The following is a 21,421-nucleotide window of genomic DNA, read 5'->3' as shown; positions in this document are numbered from 1 at the left end:
ACATGACTGCACCTGACTGCACATGACGTGACTGCACCTGACATGACTGCACCTGACATGACTGCACTTGACTGCACATGACGTGACTGCACCTGACATTACTGTACCTGACATTACTGTACCTAAATGCACATGACATGACTGCACTTGACATGACTGCACCTGACTACACATAATGTGACTGCACCTGACTGAGTGGTATTGATTTTGTAGCTTGACACAGTGGAATTCAGCATGACACAGATTGGATACACCTTAATGAAGGAAGGAGTTATGATAAATGTTTTCTATCCATTTTCTAAAACAGGAGTTTCTGGTTGGTTGAATCCTTCCTTACTTCCCCCCCTCCCCCTGGCCGATAATTGTATGTATATTTTAGCCAGTCCCTCCCTATCTGGAGCATGTGTGACTCTGCCATTTTCAGAACCACTAACTAAATCTTATCTCTCAAATACAAAAGCCAATAAGCAAATAAAAACTGACTTCACTTCATAATAGGTAAAACCTACCTTTCCTTTGCTCCCACCAACTCCCAACCAGAGTATCCTAAGAGCCTGACAATGACAGCCAAAACAGTTTGTAGGCAGAAAAAAAAATATTCTTAACGAGCTGGGCGGTGGTGGCTCAAGCCTTTAATCCTGGCACTTGGGAGGCAGAGGCAGGTGGATCTCTGTGAGTTTGAGGCCAGCCTGGCATACAAAGGAAGTTCTAGGACAGGCTCTAAAGCTACACAGAGAAACTTTGTCTTGAAAAAACAAAAAACAAACAAAAATAAAAACAAAAAAAATGTTCTTAATGAGCCATTTTCCATAAAGATGTCTTTCTGGTAATTACCTAGGAGGAAGCAGGTATTCACAGGATGTTTTTATTTTGGTGTCAAACTTTTATAACATTGGTGTTTATATATATATGTGTGTGTGTGTGTGTGTGTGTGTGTGTGTGTGTGTGTGTGTGTGTGTGTATTCCACACAGTGGTTATGAAAGATTAAAAGATTTCCAAACTTGTGGGGGGATATTGATTTTTTAGAACTCAGAGAAAATAAGCCAGGCCCACTGCATTCCTCTGCCAGTAGGTGGAAATGAGACTAAAGGGGGTTGGATGGGAGATATTCTTTAGTAGAAAACTACCTTACACCCGACAATCTTACTTACTAGGTGTGCACTTTAACTCCATTATATGATATTATTCAGTTTTATGGAAGAGTTTTCTGCCACTTATCTATGGAAAGGACAGCTCCAGGCAGCCAATGTTCTGTCTGTCCCCTCCAGTTTATACATCAGAGCTCTTATTTGTATGCACCCACACTAAACATCTTGCCAGGGGACATATATCACTGTGTTCCCCGCTAAAGACGTGACATGTGAAGCCTGAAATGCCCGAGACAAAAATTAGCCCAGCAGGTCTGGCCTCTTACCCTCCTGCCCTGAGCCCAGATTTCAACTTGTGTGTGCATCTCCGGGTGAAGCGCTATCATGGAGTGCCAGCCTCACCGCAGGCAGCAGAGCTAGGTGCAGAGACAAGCCCCAGAGGGAAAGAGCAGCGTCTCCCGGGCTCCAGCAGCCAACTGCTGTGCTCTGAACTCCTCTCAAAGGTTTCGTGATACCATGGGGAAATCTGACAAATAATTACCACGAAGGGAAGGGGAGGGGAAGGGAGGGGAGGGGAGGAGAGACAGAGAGATCCACCCCTTTTCTTTAGGTGAGCCTTTCAGGCATCCATGGAGGTATCTTTCGGATCTATAAATTTATTTTTAAAATCTTGATTTGGGACTTTCTTATGTTGAACTTTGATGGTTTTATTGAAAGCTCAAATAGTATTTTCAGCAAGCATACACATGCACACACACAAAAAGCTGCTGCTCTTAATCACATGAACAGAATACCTATGTAAATCATGGTGGTAGCCACATGGGGACACAGCAACATGAATCCCGTACCACTCCAGGAAAATGCTAGCTGAGCTCACAGCCTCCCTCATTTCCTTTCCCCACAATGCCACACAAATGTTTGTAAGTGTGTGGTGAGAGTTTCATAATACCTGTTCAGCCTTCCCAATCTACCTGCTCTCACTTGCCTAAGCTCCCACCCACCTGTAAGGAGATGAGCCTGCCTGTTTACACTCACACCGGATTTTCTTAACAGAGAAGGCTTATCCATGTCACAGTGCGGTTCAAAAGAGTGGCCCAAGTATTGCCCCTCGACCTGCTGGCCTCCAGGAGACATCTCTTAGGCGACCTTGGCACTGCAATTGGGTTGTACCTCTTTAAGATTAGCCTCCCCTCTCTCCACCGCCCTCTAGTGGAGACACAAGCAGCACCACGAAGTCTCCTGTCTTCTAACCCTTCTTATCACTCCAATCAAGATTTAAATATCACTGATGCAACTAGATGATAAAAATCTCAATTATAAGAAGAAATAGGAAACGTGAATGTAAATAATGTTTTTCATGAAATCTATAACAAATAATGAATTGGGAGGTTTAAAATCAAACTGACAGATTGAGGCTATGCATGCAGCCAATTCAGATAATTCTTTGAAAAAAAACACATATTTTGCACAACAAAGGAGAAAGAATGGAACTGACCCATTTCCACAAAGCTCCAGAAGACATTTTATTCAACAACGGCAGGTTGTCTGTATCCTACAGTGTCTTCCTCGGGAAGAAATGCCCCTGCCCTGCTTACACCAACAGAGGATTTTAAAAGACCGTTTCCAGACTAAAAATGTACCAATGACTCATTAATTTACATTTTTGTTTTAAAAGATGTATTCCCTATTTTTATCACCCTAAGGCAAATATCGCTCCATGTCCCCTCCCCTTGGCTGTTTACGTCCCCTCCCCTTGACTGTTTACGTCCCCTCCCCTTGACTGTTTATGTCCCCTCCCTTGACTGTTTATGTTCCCTCCCCTTGACTGTTTCTTGCTCTTTGAGACAAGGTCTCTCTAGTATAGCTCAAGCTGGCCTCGAAGTTGGTAGGGATCTGCCTGTCTCTGCTTCCTGAGTTCTGAGATTCCAGCATTGGCACATGGGCTGTGCATCCTCTGGGAATATCTTTGGGGGGACACACAGAAGCAAGGCTCTGATGGGTAAATGTTGGCGGCACATATGAACAGGGGCTCTGGTCAGGTAAATTAGGGGAACAGGAAAAACATTTGCTGCCTGCAGCTTCCCATCCTAGATTTAAGATAAGTCAATTTTGTACAGAAATTAAACCAATGTCACAAAGATATGGGAATCGTGTATGTTAAACATTGTGACTTTTAAAAATTTCTGGATTCAAAGCTAAGATCATCTCGGACTAATTCATCTCTCTGAGAGTCCATTTCCTTCTTTATAAACAGTCAACTTAATGCTTCCCCTCCTTTCCTGAGGCCAATGCAAGAATTCGGTGATTTTCTGTGAGTAGGCTAATCATTCCTGAGCATTTTTCTAGGGACTGCCTGCCCTGGGGTATGTGTTGTGACACACACGCCCTGACAACTTCCGGGACAAATGAAGCAGTAGAGTCTTTCCTTCTCCTGGGATGTCCGTCACCACCCACCCAGCATGGTGAAGGGCTGCTTGGGAGTGTTTGGAGACTGGATCGGTACATACTTCTGATCCCATGCACCTCTGAACACCCTTTAGAGCATAAGGGCACCACACCAGCGGGGTGAGTCTGACCCTGTCATCTGAAAATCTGATTCAGACAGTTTGGCAGAGAATCCTGGCATCCCAGTTTCGCAGCGCAAAGTGTGGTTAAGCAGGATGCATCTGGAAGAGAGCAGGAGGAGATCCTCCAAACCGGAACACCTGGCCCAGAGTCATCTCGCCTCCACAATTCCTGCAACTCTTACATTATTTAGCACAGAAAATTATTACCTTGCAGTTGGCCTTTGGAGGATGCTAGCAGTTGTAATAAACTAAAAGCTTTAACTTAAAAAGAAATGATTGAGTAAGCCTTTGAAAGAAATTCTGAGGTAGACGGATGGTCAGATGACCTCCTGATTCAGAGGGCGGTGACACCACCATCCAGTGAAGTCAGTGTGGGTGGAAGTTGGTTTTTGTTTGATGTCCCAGGCAACAAACACACTCAGATGCCGGAAGTTTTGGTGATAGAGGGGGCGCATAATGGCTCCCACCTATGTCATTTTCTTAGCAAAAACCATCTCTAAGTAAAGTTCTTCAGGAAAATTTGCCTACCATGACATTGGCCATTAAATAACAAATACCACCTATATCAAGGAGAGGCAACCCAGGTGAACAGTCTGTGTGTGCTACGCTTATTATGTAAGAAGCAGGTTGGGGACCACCACAAAAAACGAGTGAAATGACTGTGTGTGAGCACCCAACTGTGTCTGTCAAAGTAGGTAAACCTAGAAAGTCACTGCCCCTTCCGCATCCCCCTGGCCTTCCAGTGTCCACCTGCAACCCACCTGCCGTGCGGACAGTACCCCCTGCCTTCCCTGTGCCCTGAGGCCTGTGCTGTGCCCTTGCAAACCAAACACCAGAGAAAGGTTTTCACCAGGACAGAGAGAGAGAGAGAGTTCTTGCCTTAGGCATTGGGATCAGAAATTTTCTCCTCCCTCCTGGTGTCTCTTTTCTTAAAGAATGGTGTACTTTGGCAACGTTGAGCGTGCAGTCAGTCCAGAGAGGTCGGATCCTTCCCAGCACCCTGACTGTGGTCACTACAGCGCTGCAGACACAGAGCACAACTCCATCTTCCATGTAAACAGCGCTAAACTGTGTTTGCTTTTCTGCTCCCTTCTGTTGTCAGAAACATCTACACATCAAACGTACTAGACGATTAGCAGCTTTTCTATAATCTCCAGTAGTCACCTCGGTTTGTAGAGGAGAGGTTTTTTTTGTTTTGTTTTGTTTTGTTTTTTAATAAGATTACAAACTGCGCCGCAGAGGCTGAGAGCCGCGACTCAATAACCACCCACCTAATCTGTCTTTCCTTATTTTCTTTGTTCAGTCCATGAAACGTGAGCTTACCTGAGAGACTGAGGCCCAAGCCTTTGATCTGGTTTGATGTGAAGGAAAATAAGTATGATGAAGATTATTTTAAAATGAAAAACAAAATTCTGGGGCTGGTGGAAATAAAAACTCAGTTGACATCTCAAAGAATAAAAGGAAGCTCACTTCTGGCCTCCACCAGTTTTCACCACCAGCTAATAAAATGGCCATAGAGGGGAAGCAAGGAAGAGCAATCAAATGTCCTTGCTTCCTGCAAAGGAAAAGCTGGGTAGGACTGTGTAGCCAAACAAATGATACACAAAATGAGCAGATTCACACTTCAGAAGGGCAGCCTCTGACTTTGTGTAGCTACCTCAATTAATGGCATGTTCCCCCTGTTGTCTCATACATCAAATCAACCCTAACTAATAATAAAACTCTTAATTTAATATTGAGTCCAATAATTCATCCCCTAAAAGTAAACCAACCCAGGGAAAATAAGTTTATTGCTTTAATTAGTTGCTGAAGTTTGCTCTTAGACCTTTGGAGTGCAGCGAATACCAACCCCAAATGGTAGCGTTTCTGAAGCCTAGGTGAACATGTGAATGCTGCTGACTCAGACGTAGACCTCAGCTGATGGTTTATAGGCTCTAAAGGGCTGAAGCCCTGGCAAACTCTAGTGCTATGATACTGTGAGTGTGTGTTTGTAAATGTATGTGTGTGTGAGTGTATGTGTATGTATGCGAGTATATGTATATGTGCATGTGCATTTATGTGTATGTGTGCATGTGTATACATGTGTGTATATGCATAAACATGTGTTAGACAGAAGTCCATGTTAGGTGTCTTCTTTAGTCATTCCTCACCACAGTATTTTAGACACTGTGTCTCACTGAAGCCAGAACTTCATCCATTCAACTGGATTGATTGATTAGCCAGCAACTGTCAGTGATCCTCCTGCCTCTGTTTCTTCAAACTCTGGTATTATGGATGTGAGCCACTGCATGCAGATTTTGCTATGGGTACTGGTGACCCGATCTCACGTTCTCATGGCTGAGGGGTGAGCACGTTACCAACTGAACCATCTCCACAGCCCCTGGAATACTTTTAAAGAATGAAAATATGTTAATCTACATAGATGGCACTTTCATTTCACTCCTAGTAATAACAAACTTTATTCTTTGCATGATTAAAAGGTATGTTTAGATGCTAAAATGCTGGACATATTTAAAGGCATAATTTAGCACACCACTGTAGACGGGGTAGGGACTTAAGTGCACCCTCTTCTGATAATTCAGTACCACATAGTCTCCTTCAAGTGTGTATCCACAATGGAGTGAGACCCAGTAGAACTTTCATCTTAAAGGATTCTTTCAATGGTGCCAAGGTACAGAGCAAGGCTTTCACAGATCTTTAAACACCAAAAACACCAGATATTGTCTTGATTTGTGCATTTAGTACCTGAGCTGGAATGGCTGGAATATCATGGCATTGGTCATGTACAGTGTAGAGAGATGCCAATACATGGAAGCCATGCATAGCTAACTCGAGCCCCTTGACAGTATGGTGGTCTCAACACAGCCCAATTCCTTGTACTATGTTCTCCTTCTCCCAGAGAAATCTTTCAAAGATTAAGGAAATAAAAACTACTTATCCTTAAGGTCTCAGGCTAGATATCAGCAAAGAGCAATTTCTGCTGAAGTTTATTGTTTAACAAGGTACCAGGCCTGGATAGACTAAAGAGAAAAAGAGTTCATCTCTCCCCTTTATGTACAGCCATTTTTATTGAGGCAAAAGAAAAAAATGTATTACTGTAAACGATCTTTATTTTACAAAATAATTCATTCTTGTTTATTTTATATAAGGAACACTCTGAAGACATTTGGACTACTATGTTCATTAAGAATGATTATTCATGAGTCATTTAGTAGAAACATATTTTTTGCAGAGAGGGAGCGACAAGCGCCATCTCCACCTTAGTCAGCAGCTGAAGTCTGAGTTATTAAAACTCATGTTCCCATTTTGCAGTGTTATTTAAGGCCTGGCAGTTGCTGGGTGTTTGCTTTTGCCAATCTGACTTCAACATCTAAAGGTCTTCCAAAAAGCCTTCCCTGCCAAGGAATGACTAGCGTGGAATGAGATGCTGTATAACAAAAGGTTAGTGGGGGATCTCCCTCAGCCAGGCCAGTGCTGGGGAATCTGAAAGGGACTGCGTCTTGTCACATTAATTATGTGCTTGTCAGATGGATCTAAGTGGGAAGAAATTCTACACTTGAAGATCTCCAAGCCAACCTGAAACGGTTGTTCCCCATACAGAATTCTGCTATTTCCTGGCAGAAGAGTCAGCCCAGAAAAAAGTCTTCCTGTATTTCCTTCTTTCTCCGCACTATGACGGATGGCAGACCCCGGGGCTGGGGAGTGCATATGGAGCGTGGACTCTGCCAGAGCAGATGGTCAGCCTCAGAGGCCCAGATCTATCTGTATTGATATGTTTCTGAAGAGCCAGTTTTTGTATCTCAGTACACACTGTCTGGAATTCTCAGCACCCAGTTCGCCCATAATGGCTCTCTTTGCCGAAGCATCCTAGCAACATACCAACTAAGCAAATAAGCAGGCAGCAGAACAAGTGGAGTTGATCCAAAGCTGCAGGAGCGCAGGAGGACCTGCCACCACACAGAGCCTCGTGACCAGTGTCTGCTGAAGCCAGGGTCGTCCTAACAGCAACATGAACCCAGCCACAAATACTAAAACAAAGCCCTTTTGTGCTCTTCACTGAACAGCAGCCATGCAATTGCTAACATTACCTAAATACTTTTGGACCAACTGCATTTAAATTGCCCTAGTTAAGCCTCTCTGTCCCTACCCTTGCAATGTATTACTTAAAAGGTTTTCATATCCTTGTGAAAACAATTTGTTTTGGATAATTACCTATCTGAATGAAGAGAAAGTTGAATGTCCGAGGTCCACCATTCGCTTATGACATAGGGTGGGATCCAGTTCCTCTGAGCAGATCTCTCTTTGCCTCTGCAGCACAGTCTACTACCAACAGCTCCACAGCTATCATTCCCTCCAGATGAGACTTACCGTGGTGACTCACAGGGATGAGCATGCTTATCTGGAGTATCTACTTCACAGCGTCAGGACACTTGAGTGGCTCCAGCAGGGGGACTGCTCAGTAAGAGGCTAGCCTGCCCTACATTATGAGTCTCAGGCCATCTTGGGCTACAAAGTGATACCCTGTCTGCAAAGTCAACAAAAAGTCAAGTGAAAATAGACTCTGAGAAGGAAACTATCCACACAGTGCAAATATAGACAACATACAATGTATGCTTGTATGAAAATGATCATGTGTAAAATAGTACCATGCACAACAAATACACAGAATGAAAACTATTTTAAACTCAAAAATTAAAAAACAAAAAAACAAAAAACAAAAAAAGCAATTTGCTGAGAAAATTTTAAAAAATAAATCCTGAATCTTAAAGTAGCTTATAACTGGGGCTTGGTGTTTTAATGTGTATTTCTTATTATTATATGAATGTGAGTGTAGACTGCAATGCACACAAGGAAATCAGAGGGCAACTTGGTGGAGATGGTTCTCTCTGTCCACCTTTATGTGGATTTGGGGGATGGGACTTAAGCCAGCAAACTTGCAGGGCAAGCAGTCTTAGTTCCTGAGACCTTTGTGGTTGGCTTCAAACTCTCAGTGCTCCCCCCTCAGCCTCCCACATGCTGGGGTCAGTCCTCCACCCTCAGCCTCCCACATGCTGGGGTCAGTCCTCCACCCTCAGCCTCCCACATGCTGGGGTCAGTCCTCCACCCTCAGCCTCTCACATGCTGGGGTCAGTCCTCCACCCTCAGCCTTCCACATGCTGGGGTCAGTCCTCCACCCTCAGCCTCCCACATGCTGGGGTCAGTCCTCCACCCTCAGCCTCCCAAGTACTGGGGTCAGTCCTCCCCACTCAGCCTCCCAAGTACTGGGGTCAGTCCTCCCTGCTCAGTCTCCCACGTGCTGGGGTCAGTCCTCCCCCCTCAGCCTCCCACATGCTGGGGTCAGTCCTCCACCCTCAGCCTCCCACATGCTGGGGTCAGTTCCCCACCCTCAGCCTCCCACATGCTGGGGTCAGTCCTCCACCCTCAGCCTCCCACATGCTGGGGTCAGTCCTCCACCCTCAGCCTCCCAAGTACTGGGGTCAGTCCTTCCCACTCAGCCTCCCACATGCTGGGGTCAGTCCTCCCCCCTCAGCCTCCCAAGTACTGGGGTCAGTCCTCCCCACTCAGCCTCCCAAGTACTGGGGTCAGTCCTCCCCACTCAGCCTCCCAAGTACTGGGGTCAGTCCTCCCCACTCAGCCTCCCAAGTACTGGGGTCAGTCCTCCCCACTCAGCCTCCCAAGTACTGGGGTCAGTCCTCCCCACTCAGCCTCCCAAGTACTGGGGTCAGTCCTCCCCACTCAGCCTCCCAAGTACTGGAGTCAGTCCTCCCCACTCAGCCTCCCAAGTACTGGGGTCAGTCCTCCCTGCTCAGCCTCCCACGTGCTGGGGTTATTGGCATGCAGCACCATACCCAACATAACTCGGAAGAGTTAAAAGCATCTCAACAAACCAACTTGTATTTAGAAGGTAAGGCATGAAAAGAACAAGTAATCAACTCAAACAGAAAGCCTCTTTTCTCTGGAGAACATGAAAGAAGCAAGGCATAGGCAATGAAAAAAACCTTCAAAGACCAAATCATTTGTACAAGATGAAGCCATTGGCCTTGACTGTGATAAGAATCATGTTACTAGACAGTGCTTGGCCTAGAATGCCTTCCATTCAGAGGATTGCAGAGGAACTCTTACAGATACATTGTTCTCCACAGTCCAGACACAGCTGAGAGCATTATATAGACTTTGCTATGTGATGGTCTTAGAACTTAACCCTTACAATGATCCTGTGAAGTAGGTACTCATATTACCCGTTTCTAGAAGGACACATTCTAACCTAGAGAAATTAAGTGATGTATCCAACATCTAATGAAGACTATGTGGCAGAGCTACAGAGGGCCAAGCTCTTCACTGCTCTAAAGGATTGTCTTAGTCATCATAAGCAGTAAACTCAAGCAAGGGAGAAAAATCACGAGGCTCATATTTCAACCCTACCATCCACGAACGTGAACCTTGTACATGTTACAAAAAGATTCAGAACCCATTTTTGACACTGGAAAAGGGACAAAGCAATCTACTCAAGTGGGATTGAGAAGATTATATTTAATTTAATTCATTGCAGGTACTCAGTAGACACTAACCCAAGTTCAGCACTCCAGAATCTAAAGGTATTTTATGAGGTTGTTATTCCTCAAGCATCATGATCAGGAATGTGGCAGTAAAATAAGCAGGTGATTCATCCAACCAACAGGAAGTGGCTAATACATTTGCAGAGATTTTTAAGAAGGGGGTGGGAGATTCATGTAGCAACTCTCAAAACTGATTTTATATGGCTTAAGAATACTTTAACCTTTACTTCTTCAGACTGTTTCACCCCAACAATATTGTGTCCCTTTCTTATTTATGTGTGACTTTGGTAGTGTGGTGGCTTGGCCAAGTTAAAATCTTTAAGACTCAGGTTTGTTTTTATCCCGAAAACAGTCAATCAATACCTGTAAGTCTCATAATACTAAGGATAAAACTGACTGATCATATCACATGCTGACAGCGATGATAGGCACACTGTCACTGACTCAAAACCTTAACTGCTATTTTTAATGTGACTGTAACAAAACCCCTTTACTGGGATCCCTTCAAAATAGGAATGAAGCAAAGTTCAACCTGTTTGTTGATATTATGGAGTTTGTTGTTGTTGTTGTTTTGAGTGAACGTCTCATATGTCCTAAGCTGTCCTTCAAACTTTTCATGTAGCCAAGAATGAACTTGAACTTACAGTTTTCCAGCCTCAGTCCCCAAGTTCTAGGATTACAGATGTGAGCCACCCTGCCCAGTTTGTGCATTGCTGAGGAGAAACCCAGAGTTTCATGTACGCGAGGCAAGAACTCTACCCACAGAACCACATCTCAAGACCTGGATGTTTTCCTTCAGGTGAAAAATCAGAGTGAGAAAAAAGTGAATGATAAAAAGATAGTAAATAAATGTTGTCCATATGCACACACTTATGTGTATATGCACACGAGAGAGGGAGGGGGGGGATGGAAAGAAGCGTAAGAAGACATGCTGTGCTTTCTTCCCAGTGCTGCGGAATTCCTAGGAAGACATGGTTAAGATGGAAGTCAGCTACACAAGCCCCAAGTTCACTTTCCTTCCTGTTCCCACCGCTGAGCCATGCTGTCTCCTGTTCCCACTGCTGAGCCCTGCTCTCTCCTGTTCCCACTGCTGAGCCACGCCATCTCCTGTTCCCACTGCTGAGCCATGCTGTCTGCTGTTCCCACTGCTGAGCCATGCTCTCTCCTGTTCCCACCACTGAGCCATGCTCTCTCCTGTTCCCACTGCTGAGCCCTGCTGTCTCCTGTTCCCACTGCTGAGCCATGCCCTCTCCTGTTCCCACTGCTGAGCCATGCTGTCTCCTGTTCCCACTGCTGAGCCCTGCCGTCTCCTGTTCCCACTGCTAAGCCCTGCTGTCTCCTGTTCCCACTGCTGAGCCATGCTCTCTCCTGTTCCCACTGCTGAGCCATGCTGTCTCCTGTTCCCACTGCTGAGCCATGCCGTCTCCTGTTCCCACTGCTGAGCCATGCCGTCTCCTGTTCCCACTGCTGAGCCATGCTCTCTCCTGTTCCCACTGCTGAGCCCTGCTGTCTCCTGTTCCCACTGCTGAGCCATGCCGTCTCCTGTTCCCACCACTGAGCCATGCCATCTCCTGTTCCCACCACTGAGCCCTGCCGTCTCCTGTTCCCACTGCTGAGCCATGCTCTCTCCTGTTCCCACTGCTGAGCCCTGCTCTCTCCTGTTCCCACTGCTGAGCCATGCCGTCTCCTGTTCCCACTGCTGAGCCATGCCGTCTCCTGTTCCCACTGCTGAGCCATGCTCTCTCCTGTTCCCACTGCTGAACCATGCCGTCTCCTGTTCCCACTGCTGAGCCCTGCTCTCTCCTGTTCCCACTGCTGAGCCATGCTCTCTCCTGTTCCCACTGCTGAACCATGCTCTCTCCTGTTCCCACTGCTGAGCCATGCTCTCTCCTGTTCCCACTGCTGAGCCCTGCTCTCTCCTGTTCCCACTGCTGAGCCCTGCTCTCTCCTGTTCCCACTGCTGAGCCATGCCGTCTCCTGTTCCCACTGCTGAGCCATGCCGTCTCCTGTTCCCACTGCTGAGCCATGCCGTCTCCTGTTCCCACTGCTGAGCCATGCTCTCTCCTGTTCCCACTGCTGAGCCATGCTGTCTCCTGTTCCCACTGCTGAGCCCTGCTGTCTCCTGTTCCCACTGCTGAGCCATGCTCTCTCCTGTTCCCACTGCTGAGCCATGCTGTCTCCTGTTCCCACTGCTGAGCCCTGCTGTCTCCTGTTCCCACTGCTGAGCCATGCTCTCTCCTGTTCCCACTGCTGAGCCATGCCGTATCCTGTTCCCACTGCTGAGCCCTGCTCTCTCCTGTTCCCACCACTGAGCCCTGCTCTCTCCTGTTCCCACTGCTGAGCCATGCTCTCTCCTGTTCCCACTGCTGAGCCATGCCGTATCCTGTTCCCACTGCTGAGCCATGCTCTCTCCTGTTCCCACCACTGAGCCCTGCTGTCTCCTGTTCCCACTGCTGAGCCATGCTCTCTCCTGTTCCCACCACTGAGCCCTGCTGTCTCCTGTTCCCACTGCTGAGCCATGCCGTCTCCTGTTCCCACTGCTGAGCCATGCCGTATCCTGTTCCCACTGCTGAGCCATGCTCTCTCCTGAAGGAAGAGACTAAGGAAATCTTGAGCTTGGGAAATTTTCATACACTGACACTCAACACAGAAATAATTTTGAAATTACCTTAAAATATTGACAGAAGTGTTTTTAACTCTGATTCTCCAAATGCATGTTCTGAGGATGAGTTTTCTTATGAATACGGCAATACAATAGTTAAGACAAGAGTGGTAACCAGAGTTTTCTCTCTGGTTCTGATAAATCAACTAGCACTTTAACCTAGTCACACTGGCAGAGTCTAGGCATTTGAAGTAAGTAAATCTCAGACCCTCTTCCTTCCCAACCCCTGTGAGATAAATGGGATTAAAACCTCACTTGCTTCAACTTTTTCAAAACTCAGAAGTATATAAGGACAACAGATTCTACAAAATATTGTCATTTTTCCATTATAGTCTTGGTGAAACATAATTGCCATTCCAAGCTCACAGAAATTAGCATTTTATTATCTGCAGGTTATCCCCCCCCTTACACACACACACACACACACACACACACACACACACACCTTTTCTTAAATAAGTAGCATGAACACAGTAATTTTGCTTGTCACGAGTCTATGCCTTCCTCATAGTGCATTTTGCCAAAGAAACATCGGACATAAATGAACATTCTCAGGTATCCTAGCAACAGGATGTGATTAATAATACCTCTCAGAGCAGGGCAGATAAAATGCCTTAGAGTAAATGCAAACTCAGAACTGGCTACTGAGAAATTGGTAGTGCAGTGAGGGAAGGTTGATAAGATTCCATGACAGACTTTATTATACACAGATGGAAGCAGGAGGAGAGAGAACACATTTTAGAGGGTAGAGTACATCTGAGCATGAAATTACAGCATATATGGCCTCACTGTCCCCTATATACACACACCTGTAGGGAACATATGTGTGCTTGTGTGTACATATGTGCAATCCTCAAACATATATGCAAATAATTTCCTTTTCCTTGGGAATGGTGAGAGTCACTGAGTTAGGACACTTGGTGTCCCTATTCATTATTGATGACACACTCTGGAAGTGCTGGTTATGTGCCTGTGGCTCTAACAGATCAGAAGCAATCAACTGTGATTGAGAGACATCTATACCGAAGCCCTGGAATAGACACTCTAAATTGACGTGTATTTGATGTTTCTCTGTGGAACAAGACAAACACAAAAGCTTTGAAAGGCATCAAGGATCACCGTACATAAATAGTCATAAGATTTCAAATTTTAGTGTTCAATTAAGTACACTTTCTCATATAAGAGAAAAGTTTTACCCTGCAAATTCAATTTTTATGAGCTGATGATCCATTTTTATTCCTCACAGGTGGAAAACTGCATCTCGGTTTACGCAGAAATAAGATGCAGAGCGTTAGTTTGCTGCTTTTAAACCAGAGTGTGATAAAATAAAGAATAACTAGGACAGAATGTCTGCTCATTATTCTGAAAGCCTCTCTGTTATTTTATCACCCACTTTTCTAATAGAATAGTTTCCTAGGTTGTCAGTTGTAATATAAATACCTGCTACGAGCTATATTCTGATTGTACATTCGCTAAATCTGAGCAGCACCATAATCAGCTTCATGTTCTCTGGTGTTTCTGGATGGGTGGGGGCGTGACGAGGTTCTCTGGATGCCAGCACCATCCCAAGCGCTAGGCATAGTAGAAGGCATCAGGAGGCAGATAAAGGGCTCACTGTTTCTGAGCATCAGCCAAGGGCTGAGTTAGAGCTTGAGATGTAAAAAAAAATCAGGGGAGCACAAGAGAAGGATCTCAGAAAACTGGCTGAGAGGAAGGGTCTTCACAGGACTGTTATATGCACTAGGATCTAAGGGTGAACAAGACTTTGAAAGCAGGAATTATAAGGCAGAGCATTCCGGGAAGCAGAAATGGCATAGAATGGAAGCTTTTGAGGGAGGTGTAATTTCTTACAAAATGAGTATCGTGAAGAGTACTTGATGGATGGAGGCAAGAAGCAAGGGTCACACATTTCATGTTAAGACATGGATGGATTTTCATCCTCAGCAGAGAGAGACAAGAATAGAAAAGCCAATAAAGCCAGTCAGGAAGCTCTCAGGAAAAGAGGTCAAGTTCATGACCGCTGTGATGGCAGTGAGAGAGGAGGATAGTGAAAGGCCTCATAGAGGAAGAGTGTAGAGGCTCCGGAAATGAAGATGCTGGGGAGACTTAGGTTTGTGTTCAGATGCCTGAGTAAGACCCACCAGGACGCAGTGGCTTTGGAGAACACGATAATCACCTGCTATGGACTTGGAATATACACCGGCTGGGGTTTCCACTAGACTGGAAGCCTAGGTAGACTTTGGGTCATGGGATGTAGGTTGCAGACTAATTTCTTGCTCTGAAAACAAAAGTTGGTAGAGCACAAGATAAGATCATCCACTCAGCACAAGATAAAGAGACCGAAAAGATAGTCTGCGTGTTGTCTCTGTGCAAGCATGCAAGCCTAGTGTCCCTTGGTCAGTATAATCTGTCTTGCACACTTTATCTTTGTAATTTGAAGTTTAGTGTGTATACAACTAAAATAGAAATCTAACTCTTGTTTCCTGTGATAGATCTGCTAGTGGGAAAGAATCATTAAGTAACATTTATGTGAGCACCTAAAAAGTTACAAAGCTCTTAGAACCCAGGAGCCAAATTTGTTTAAAATCTCAGTAAAAATTTCCTCTGTGCCTTCTAGGCTCCCTCCTGAAACACTGGTCCCAAGATCTCACGGGAATTTCATCTACTTTTGTGGGCTCACAGTATCTAATTATCTCATTTCTGTAGCACTCCAAAGAAGCAGATTCTGGTTCCTCACTTTAATAAAGAGTAAGACGGGGAGGCTGCCTGTGGCCAGCCTCACTGCAGGCTCATTACATCACACGGTGAACTGACCGAGGCTTTCAGCATATTTGTAATAATTTCCCTGCTCAAAACAATAATAAACTTTTACTATTTCACACAGTGTCTGTGGGGATCTTCTGAATGTCTGAATGGATGGCCCTGTGTATGGATTCTTTTTCTTATGCTGTGATAAAATATCCTGACATAAAGCAGTTTGAAGGAGAAAATGCTTGTTTTGGCTTACTGTTCCAGAGAGGATATGGTCCACTGTGGTGGAGAAGGTGTGGTGGAAAGAGCATGAGGCTAGCCAATCACATTTGGGGGGGGGGGCAGAAAGTGGTGCCAGGCATAAAGCTTCAAACCTCCCATCTCTACCCCCACCCCCTCCCACTGACAGTCTTTCCTACAACAAAGCTCCATCCCCTAAATGTTCGGTAGCCTTCCCAGGCAGCACCTTCCACTGGAGAGTGTTCAAATACAGAAGCTCATAAATGACATTCCTCATTCGAATGTAACACCCTGGGTCCAGAACTCCCAGGAACTTGTGTCTATGATATCAGCCAGAACCAGAGACATCTAAGTTCCTGACTCTGGCTGATGACTAGGCTGTCTGCTCCTCTGGGTTGCTGACGCTGCTGACATGAGCTTTTAGCCCTCATTGGATGCTGACAGATCTCTGTTCCATGCCGCATGGACCTTTCCATGGGGCTGTGTGGTTATCCTCACACACATTATCTGACTTCCCCCAGAGGAAAAGTTTCAAGGGACAGAGTGATGGGAACTGCAGGTTTTATGCCCAGCCTTGGAGGTCACACGCCACCATTTCTACAAAATCATCTTTACACAAGTCTGTCTGATTCAGTGGTGAGAGAGACTTCAAAGGAACATGAGTGTTGGGAGGAGGGAAGATATGGACCACTGAGGACACCATGATTGCCTTAAACACATTCACTTTCCACTTGGGATTTACTAAAATTCATTCTAATAGAAGTTAGAGACCCTTCAAAGCCTTACTGTCTTACAAACACTGCTAAGCTAAGCTTTGCATAAAAATCTTAAAGAAGTTCATGAAAACATTTGAGGCATCTAGCAGTCCTAAGTCTATAACCAGCTGGTAAAGGATGGGTCATCCTGTAGAAAACTTACAAAAGGGAACATACACCCCACTTGGTAACAAATGAGGCCTTTAAATGGACTGCTCATGCTATTTATCTATTTGAATTATTGAAACAAATTGCAACCAACAAATCTTCTGGAAATAGCCCAGATGAAAATGATTAATCAAGGTGCCAATTAAAGGGATTCTCCAATTCAGGCAACTATAGGAGGGAAAACTACACATTTCCCATCTTGTACTGTAGCATTTTTTAAAAAGATATTAAGGCCATGAAGACGCAGTTAGATAAAGTTTACACATAGCTTGGGTGTGTTATATAGCTCCTTGATAATGTTCCGCCATGAAATATTGCTAGGCGCGAGAAGGTGACAGCTGGAGGGATGGCTCTCATTTACTCAAGCTAAGACGGTGCTTTCACCTCCTTCTGGTGTCTGTTCGCACCATTGTCCTGGGGCAAAGCTCCTTACCTGACCTAGAAGTTCGTGGAAGTGCCCCATAGATTATCATTAGCATGGCCTGTGCCAGCTAGCGATATTGTCCCGTCAATCCCATGCATATGCTGCAGAGATTCATGAGGGAGAAACTGTGCCCTCAGCCCCCTCTTCCCCATTGCTCCCTCCTCTTCTTGCCTCTCTCGATAGAAAGTGCTGACTCCCACACAGATACCCTGTGATCGTGAGCAAACTTGACCACTTTGGATGCTGTTGGAACCCCCAAGTCCCTGAACTTCATTGTTTGTTCTTGACTCGACTTTGGTCTTCCAAGGATCTCTGCTGCTTCTGCTTTCTCCTGGTCCACACACAACAGAGAAGTGGGGTTATGAGTGCTTAGTTACTGACTTCAGCCTCCTCGTCTTAGCATTCCATTCAACCCTAAACTTCAGCCCTCTGCAGAAGATGGACATGCCCTGCATGTATGATCTCAACCTTTGATCTCTGCTAACCCTCCTATTCCCATAACACTTCAAACTCAGTAAATCCACGCAAATTCCTACCCTATCACTCCTGCAAGAGCATTGCCCCCATGCCATCTGCATAACCTTGACCTTGCCACCTGCTGCGCAACTCACCCTTTGTAAGTCCTTGGGCTCTATTTTGAAACCCTGTCTCCTCTGGCAGCCACTGCTGTCCATTCTCACTAACACAGTTCACTCTCGTTGCCTACTGGTTAAATCTCATATACTGATATTAGAGGACATGTCCCCAAAGCAAGCTCTGAGCATTTCCCCTGGATGAATTGCATGTGTACATCCCTATCTCAACTGTCCTAGATCCTGTGTACATCTAAATACCAAATCAAGCATCACTATGTCCAGAGTTTCACAGGCCTTCTCTCCTTTCTTAGTACAATTACTTGATTCTCTTGTATCATTCAACATCCTACACCTCTTAGTATATATTTCATCTCATGTTAAATAGCCTGTCCTATCCTTCAAGTATGCTGTTAGAGTTCATGATTGGTCTTATTTGCTTCAACTTTCCCCCCATAGTGCTTTATATAGGAATGATTGCCTATAGCAGAAGTTTTTCTGTGTTCCACCTGGCCCGTGGTTGGGACAGATCTCTCACCCACAGTCCCACAGCCTTTTATAAAATAATCATTCAGAAGCTTATATTAATTATAACTGCTTGGCCATTAGCTCAGGCTTACCACTAACTAGCTCTTTTAAACTCAGCCCATTTCTGTTAATCTATATGTCGCCATGTGTTCCATGGCTTTACCTGTGTGCCATTACATGCTGCTCCTTGGATGGAGGGCTGGCGTCTCCTCACTCAGCCTTCCTTTTCCCAGAATTCTCCTTGTCTGCTTATCCCTCCTATACTTCCTGCCTGGCTACTGGCCAATCAGCGTTTTAGTAAACCAGTGTACAAAAGCATTACACAACAATTACCTTTTATGTTTATTGTTGGGAAAAATATTTTATCAATAGTCTTATTCAATGCTAGACCCTACATGCTACAATATCCACCTGTCAGGCAAGATATAGCCAATGGTACAATAGTGGCATTACTGTAATAGGATAGCTAAGCATGATTAGATTTCAGGACTGGTATATAGGAAGGAATTTATGCTTGGTACCCTAAAACTAATCAAAATCCCACTGCTAAGATGTCATGGGCCCTAGGTGGAACCTACTACTGAATGGTCATGTTACCAAAATGCCTTCTAACTAACAGAAATTTTAAAGCGCAACAGAGTATTTTTTACCTTCTTATAGTTTCATTTTTATGAGGTGACTTGAAAGCAATTTTTATCCTTGTCAACCATGAGCACTCATTACTAAAATAATTCAGGGCATAGCTCAGAGATCATGGTTCTGTACTGACATTATCGTTAGCTGAGTGTTCATCCCAGTGATAGTATTAAATTCTCATAGCCCTACACTGTAACTTCTCTTCTCATTTTAGGGAGAACCGAGAAGAAAAGAGAAAAAGGAACATCAGGTAAGATTTCACTTAATTAGCACCAGCTTCATTTTCTGCTTTTATTTCAAACTTTTAAAATGTGGCTGTAACTCATTTTCACACACAAAAAAATTTAATCATTTATGATCCTTGAGTTGATCAATATTAAATTAATTTAAAATAAGTTAATATACTTAGATTTTTATTTTAACTTCCATATCAATCAATTACATCCTGGTCATTATGTCTTTCCATTCAAAAGAAAATGAGATGGAATATCTGATTTTTTTCATGACTACCTATCAAAAAGCAAGTCTTACAACTAGCAATTTAAAAATATGGACATTGTCATAATTGTCAAACAGCTTATTTTCTCAAATATCAATGAATCTCAGTTATTTTTCTTAAAACCATTTGTGTAAGTGATGTTTTTCAAGATTGCATAAACTATTTAACCAAGAAGAAGAACCTTTGAATTTGGGAGGAATTGTTAATGTGTTTTCAGTGATTACAGAGTATGAACTCTTCATGTCCCTAGAGGTGGCTGTTGAGTCAATACAACTACAAACATTATGGAGTCAATATTTGCTAACAAATACAAAATAAGCTTTTATAGTTCTGTATTTTTCTATACTTGGTTTTGGTTTAAAATCATGGAGAAAGATAAATTTCATTCACTAAGTAAGCATTCATGTTAAGACATCGGAGCCCCTGAAATCCAGAACTGCCAACAATCATGGAGGATGTTGATTTCACTTATATACCTGTTTCTGTCCCTTCACAAATTTCAATAGCTGTTATTTCTTATTCCTACAGTAGTTGAGAGCTGCCAGTGTCAAGATATATCTTCTTTCCACTGTGTGCATGTGTGAGTGTGCATGTGTGAGTGTGCATGCGTGTGTGTGTGTGTGTGTGTGTGTGTGTGTGCGCGCGCGCGCGCGCGTTGGCAGGTGTGATATGCTTTTCAATAGTCAATAGAAGACAAAGTCTACAACCTCATCTGAAAGTGAATGAACTACACAATTCTTGATCTCTTCTTCTCCTTCCTAATGTTATCATCCATCTAGGACAAGTGGGTAACCAATTACTCTCCAGACTTCCCTTTTAAAACTATTTGCATTTGCTTCCTCTGTTTCTTGAAGCCAAATAATAAATACAAAGTATATATATATGTATATGTGTATACACACACACACACACACACACACACACACACACACATATTCAAGGGCATGCCTGGTCTCACAGAGCTGTGATCACCTTTGTTTTGGCCCTTGAGGGAAGGTTGTGTGTGCTGTTTCTAATGTAATATGGAAGCCATGCTGTAGGTGCAGGCTTCTTCATGAAAGAAACTGCACAAACCAAAGTACTGATACAGAGGCCTCCTTAAGTTCCTTCTGTAATCACAGATTTAAAGTTCCGTGTGATTATGTAACACACAAACTTAAAAACAGTGTCTGGATAGAACCCAGGCTTCAGTGTGTCCTTTATGTTACCACCATCCTGACCATTTCTCACAAAGTGAACAGTTATCCAGTTGATGCAGTGTTCAGCTTCTTAGGAAAATTTTCTCCATAAGTAGAAATCATTTTTCAGGTAGACACACATATGTGAGGGAACAGCAATCAGCAAGATTCTGAGGAAATCCCTCTTACTAATAGAAGCTACTGGCCTCATATGATCATAGTATGGCAACCTGTCTGCTATCCAGGATAAAATGAAATCAAGAATAACTAATGCATAGAACCAATGAGAAATTGGAATATATTGTCATGTAAATATATATCATTCTCCTTGACAAATGTCCGTTTTTAGAGTGAGTTTCAGTTTATTGGAGACAGTTTTGAAGTAGATTTTTAAGCACAGAGTTTGATCTGAAGAGAGATACTCAGGACACACCTAAGTGTCTAATCCTCTGTCCTCTGATCCTAAGGCAAGTTTGTTAGGATACACAAAATATCACATTTGCCTTTTTTTGTCTAAAATAATAAAAGAAGGTTATAACTAATATAAGAAAAACTATATAAATTAAGTACAATAAGCACATACAATATATACAGTCAAGAATTACATTAACAAGGCCAGTCCATTAACATTTGACAAATTCAGAGAAAATGCTCCATTATTTATCCTATTTTGGTGAGTCCAAAATGTACCTAATTCACTTTCTATCCTAACTTGTATTATCAGCCAAAAATATATATTCATGTCTTTCAATCTTATACACTTTACAGCTCTTTAGTGAGTTTCTTTTCTGAATT

At 43.9% G+C, this 21,421-nt stretch overlaps 1 protein-coding gene across 1 annotated transcript in view; it reads left to right on the top strand.

Moving 5' to 3' along the window:
• Chst9 (carbohydrate sulfotransferase 9) overlaps positions 1-21,421 on the top strand; it is a 262,610-nt gene that overhangs the window by 97,879 nt on the left and 143,310 nt on the right. The window contains exon 3 of the mRNA XM_016001595.3: positions 19,164-19,199. Within this exon, the coding sequence (XP_015857081.3) occupies positions 19,164-19,199 (36 nt within the window). The remainder of the gene's footprint in view (positions 1-19,163; positions 19,200-21,421) is intronic.

The sequence above is a fragment of the Peromyscus maniculatus genome, chromosome 19 (genome assembly GCF_049852395.1).
Source record: "Peromyscus maniculatus bairdii isolate BWxNUB_F1_BW_parent chromosome 19, HU_Pman_BW_mat_3.1, whole genome shotgun sequence".
In the NCBI taxonomy this organism is placed as follows: domain Eukaryota; kingdom Metazoa; phylum Chordata; class Mammalia; order Rodentia; family Cricetidae; genus Peromyscus; species Peromyscus maniculatus.
Note: the sequence above shows the minus strand (reverse complement) of the source record. Positions and strands in the feature narration are given on the sequence as shown.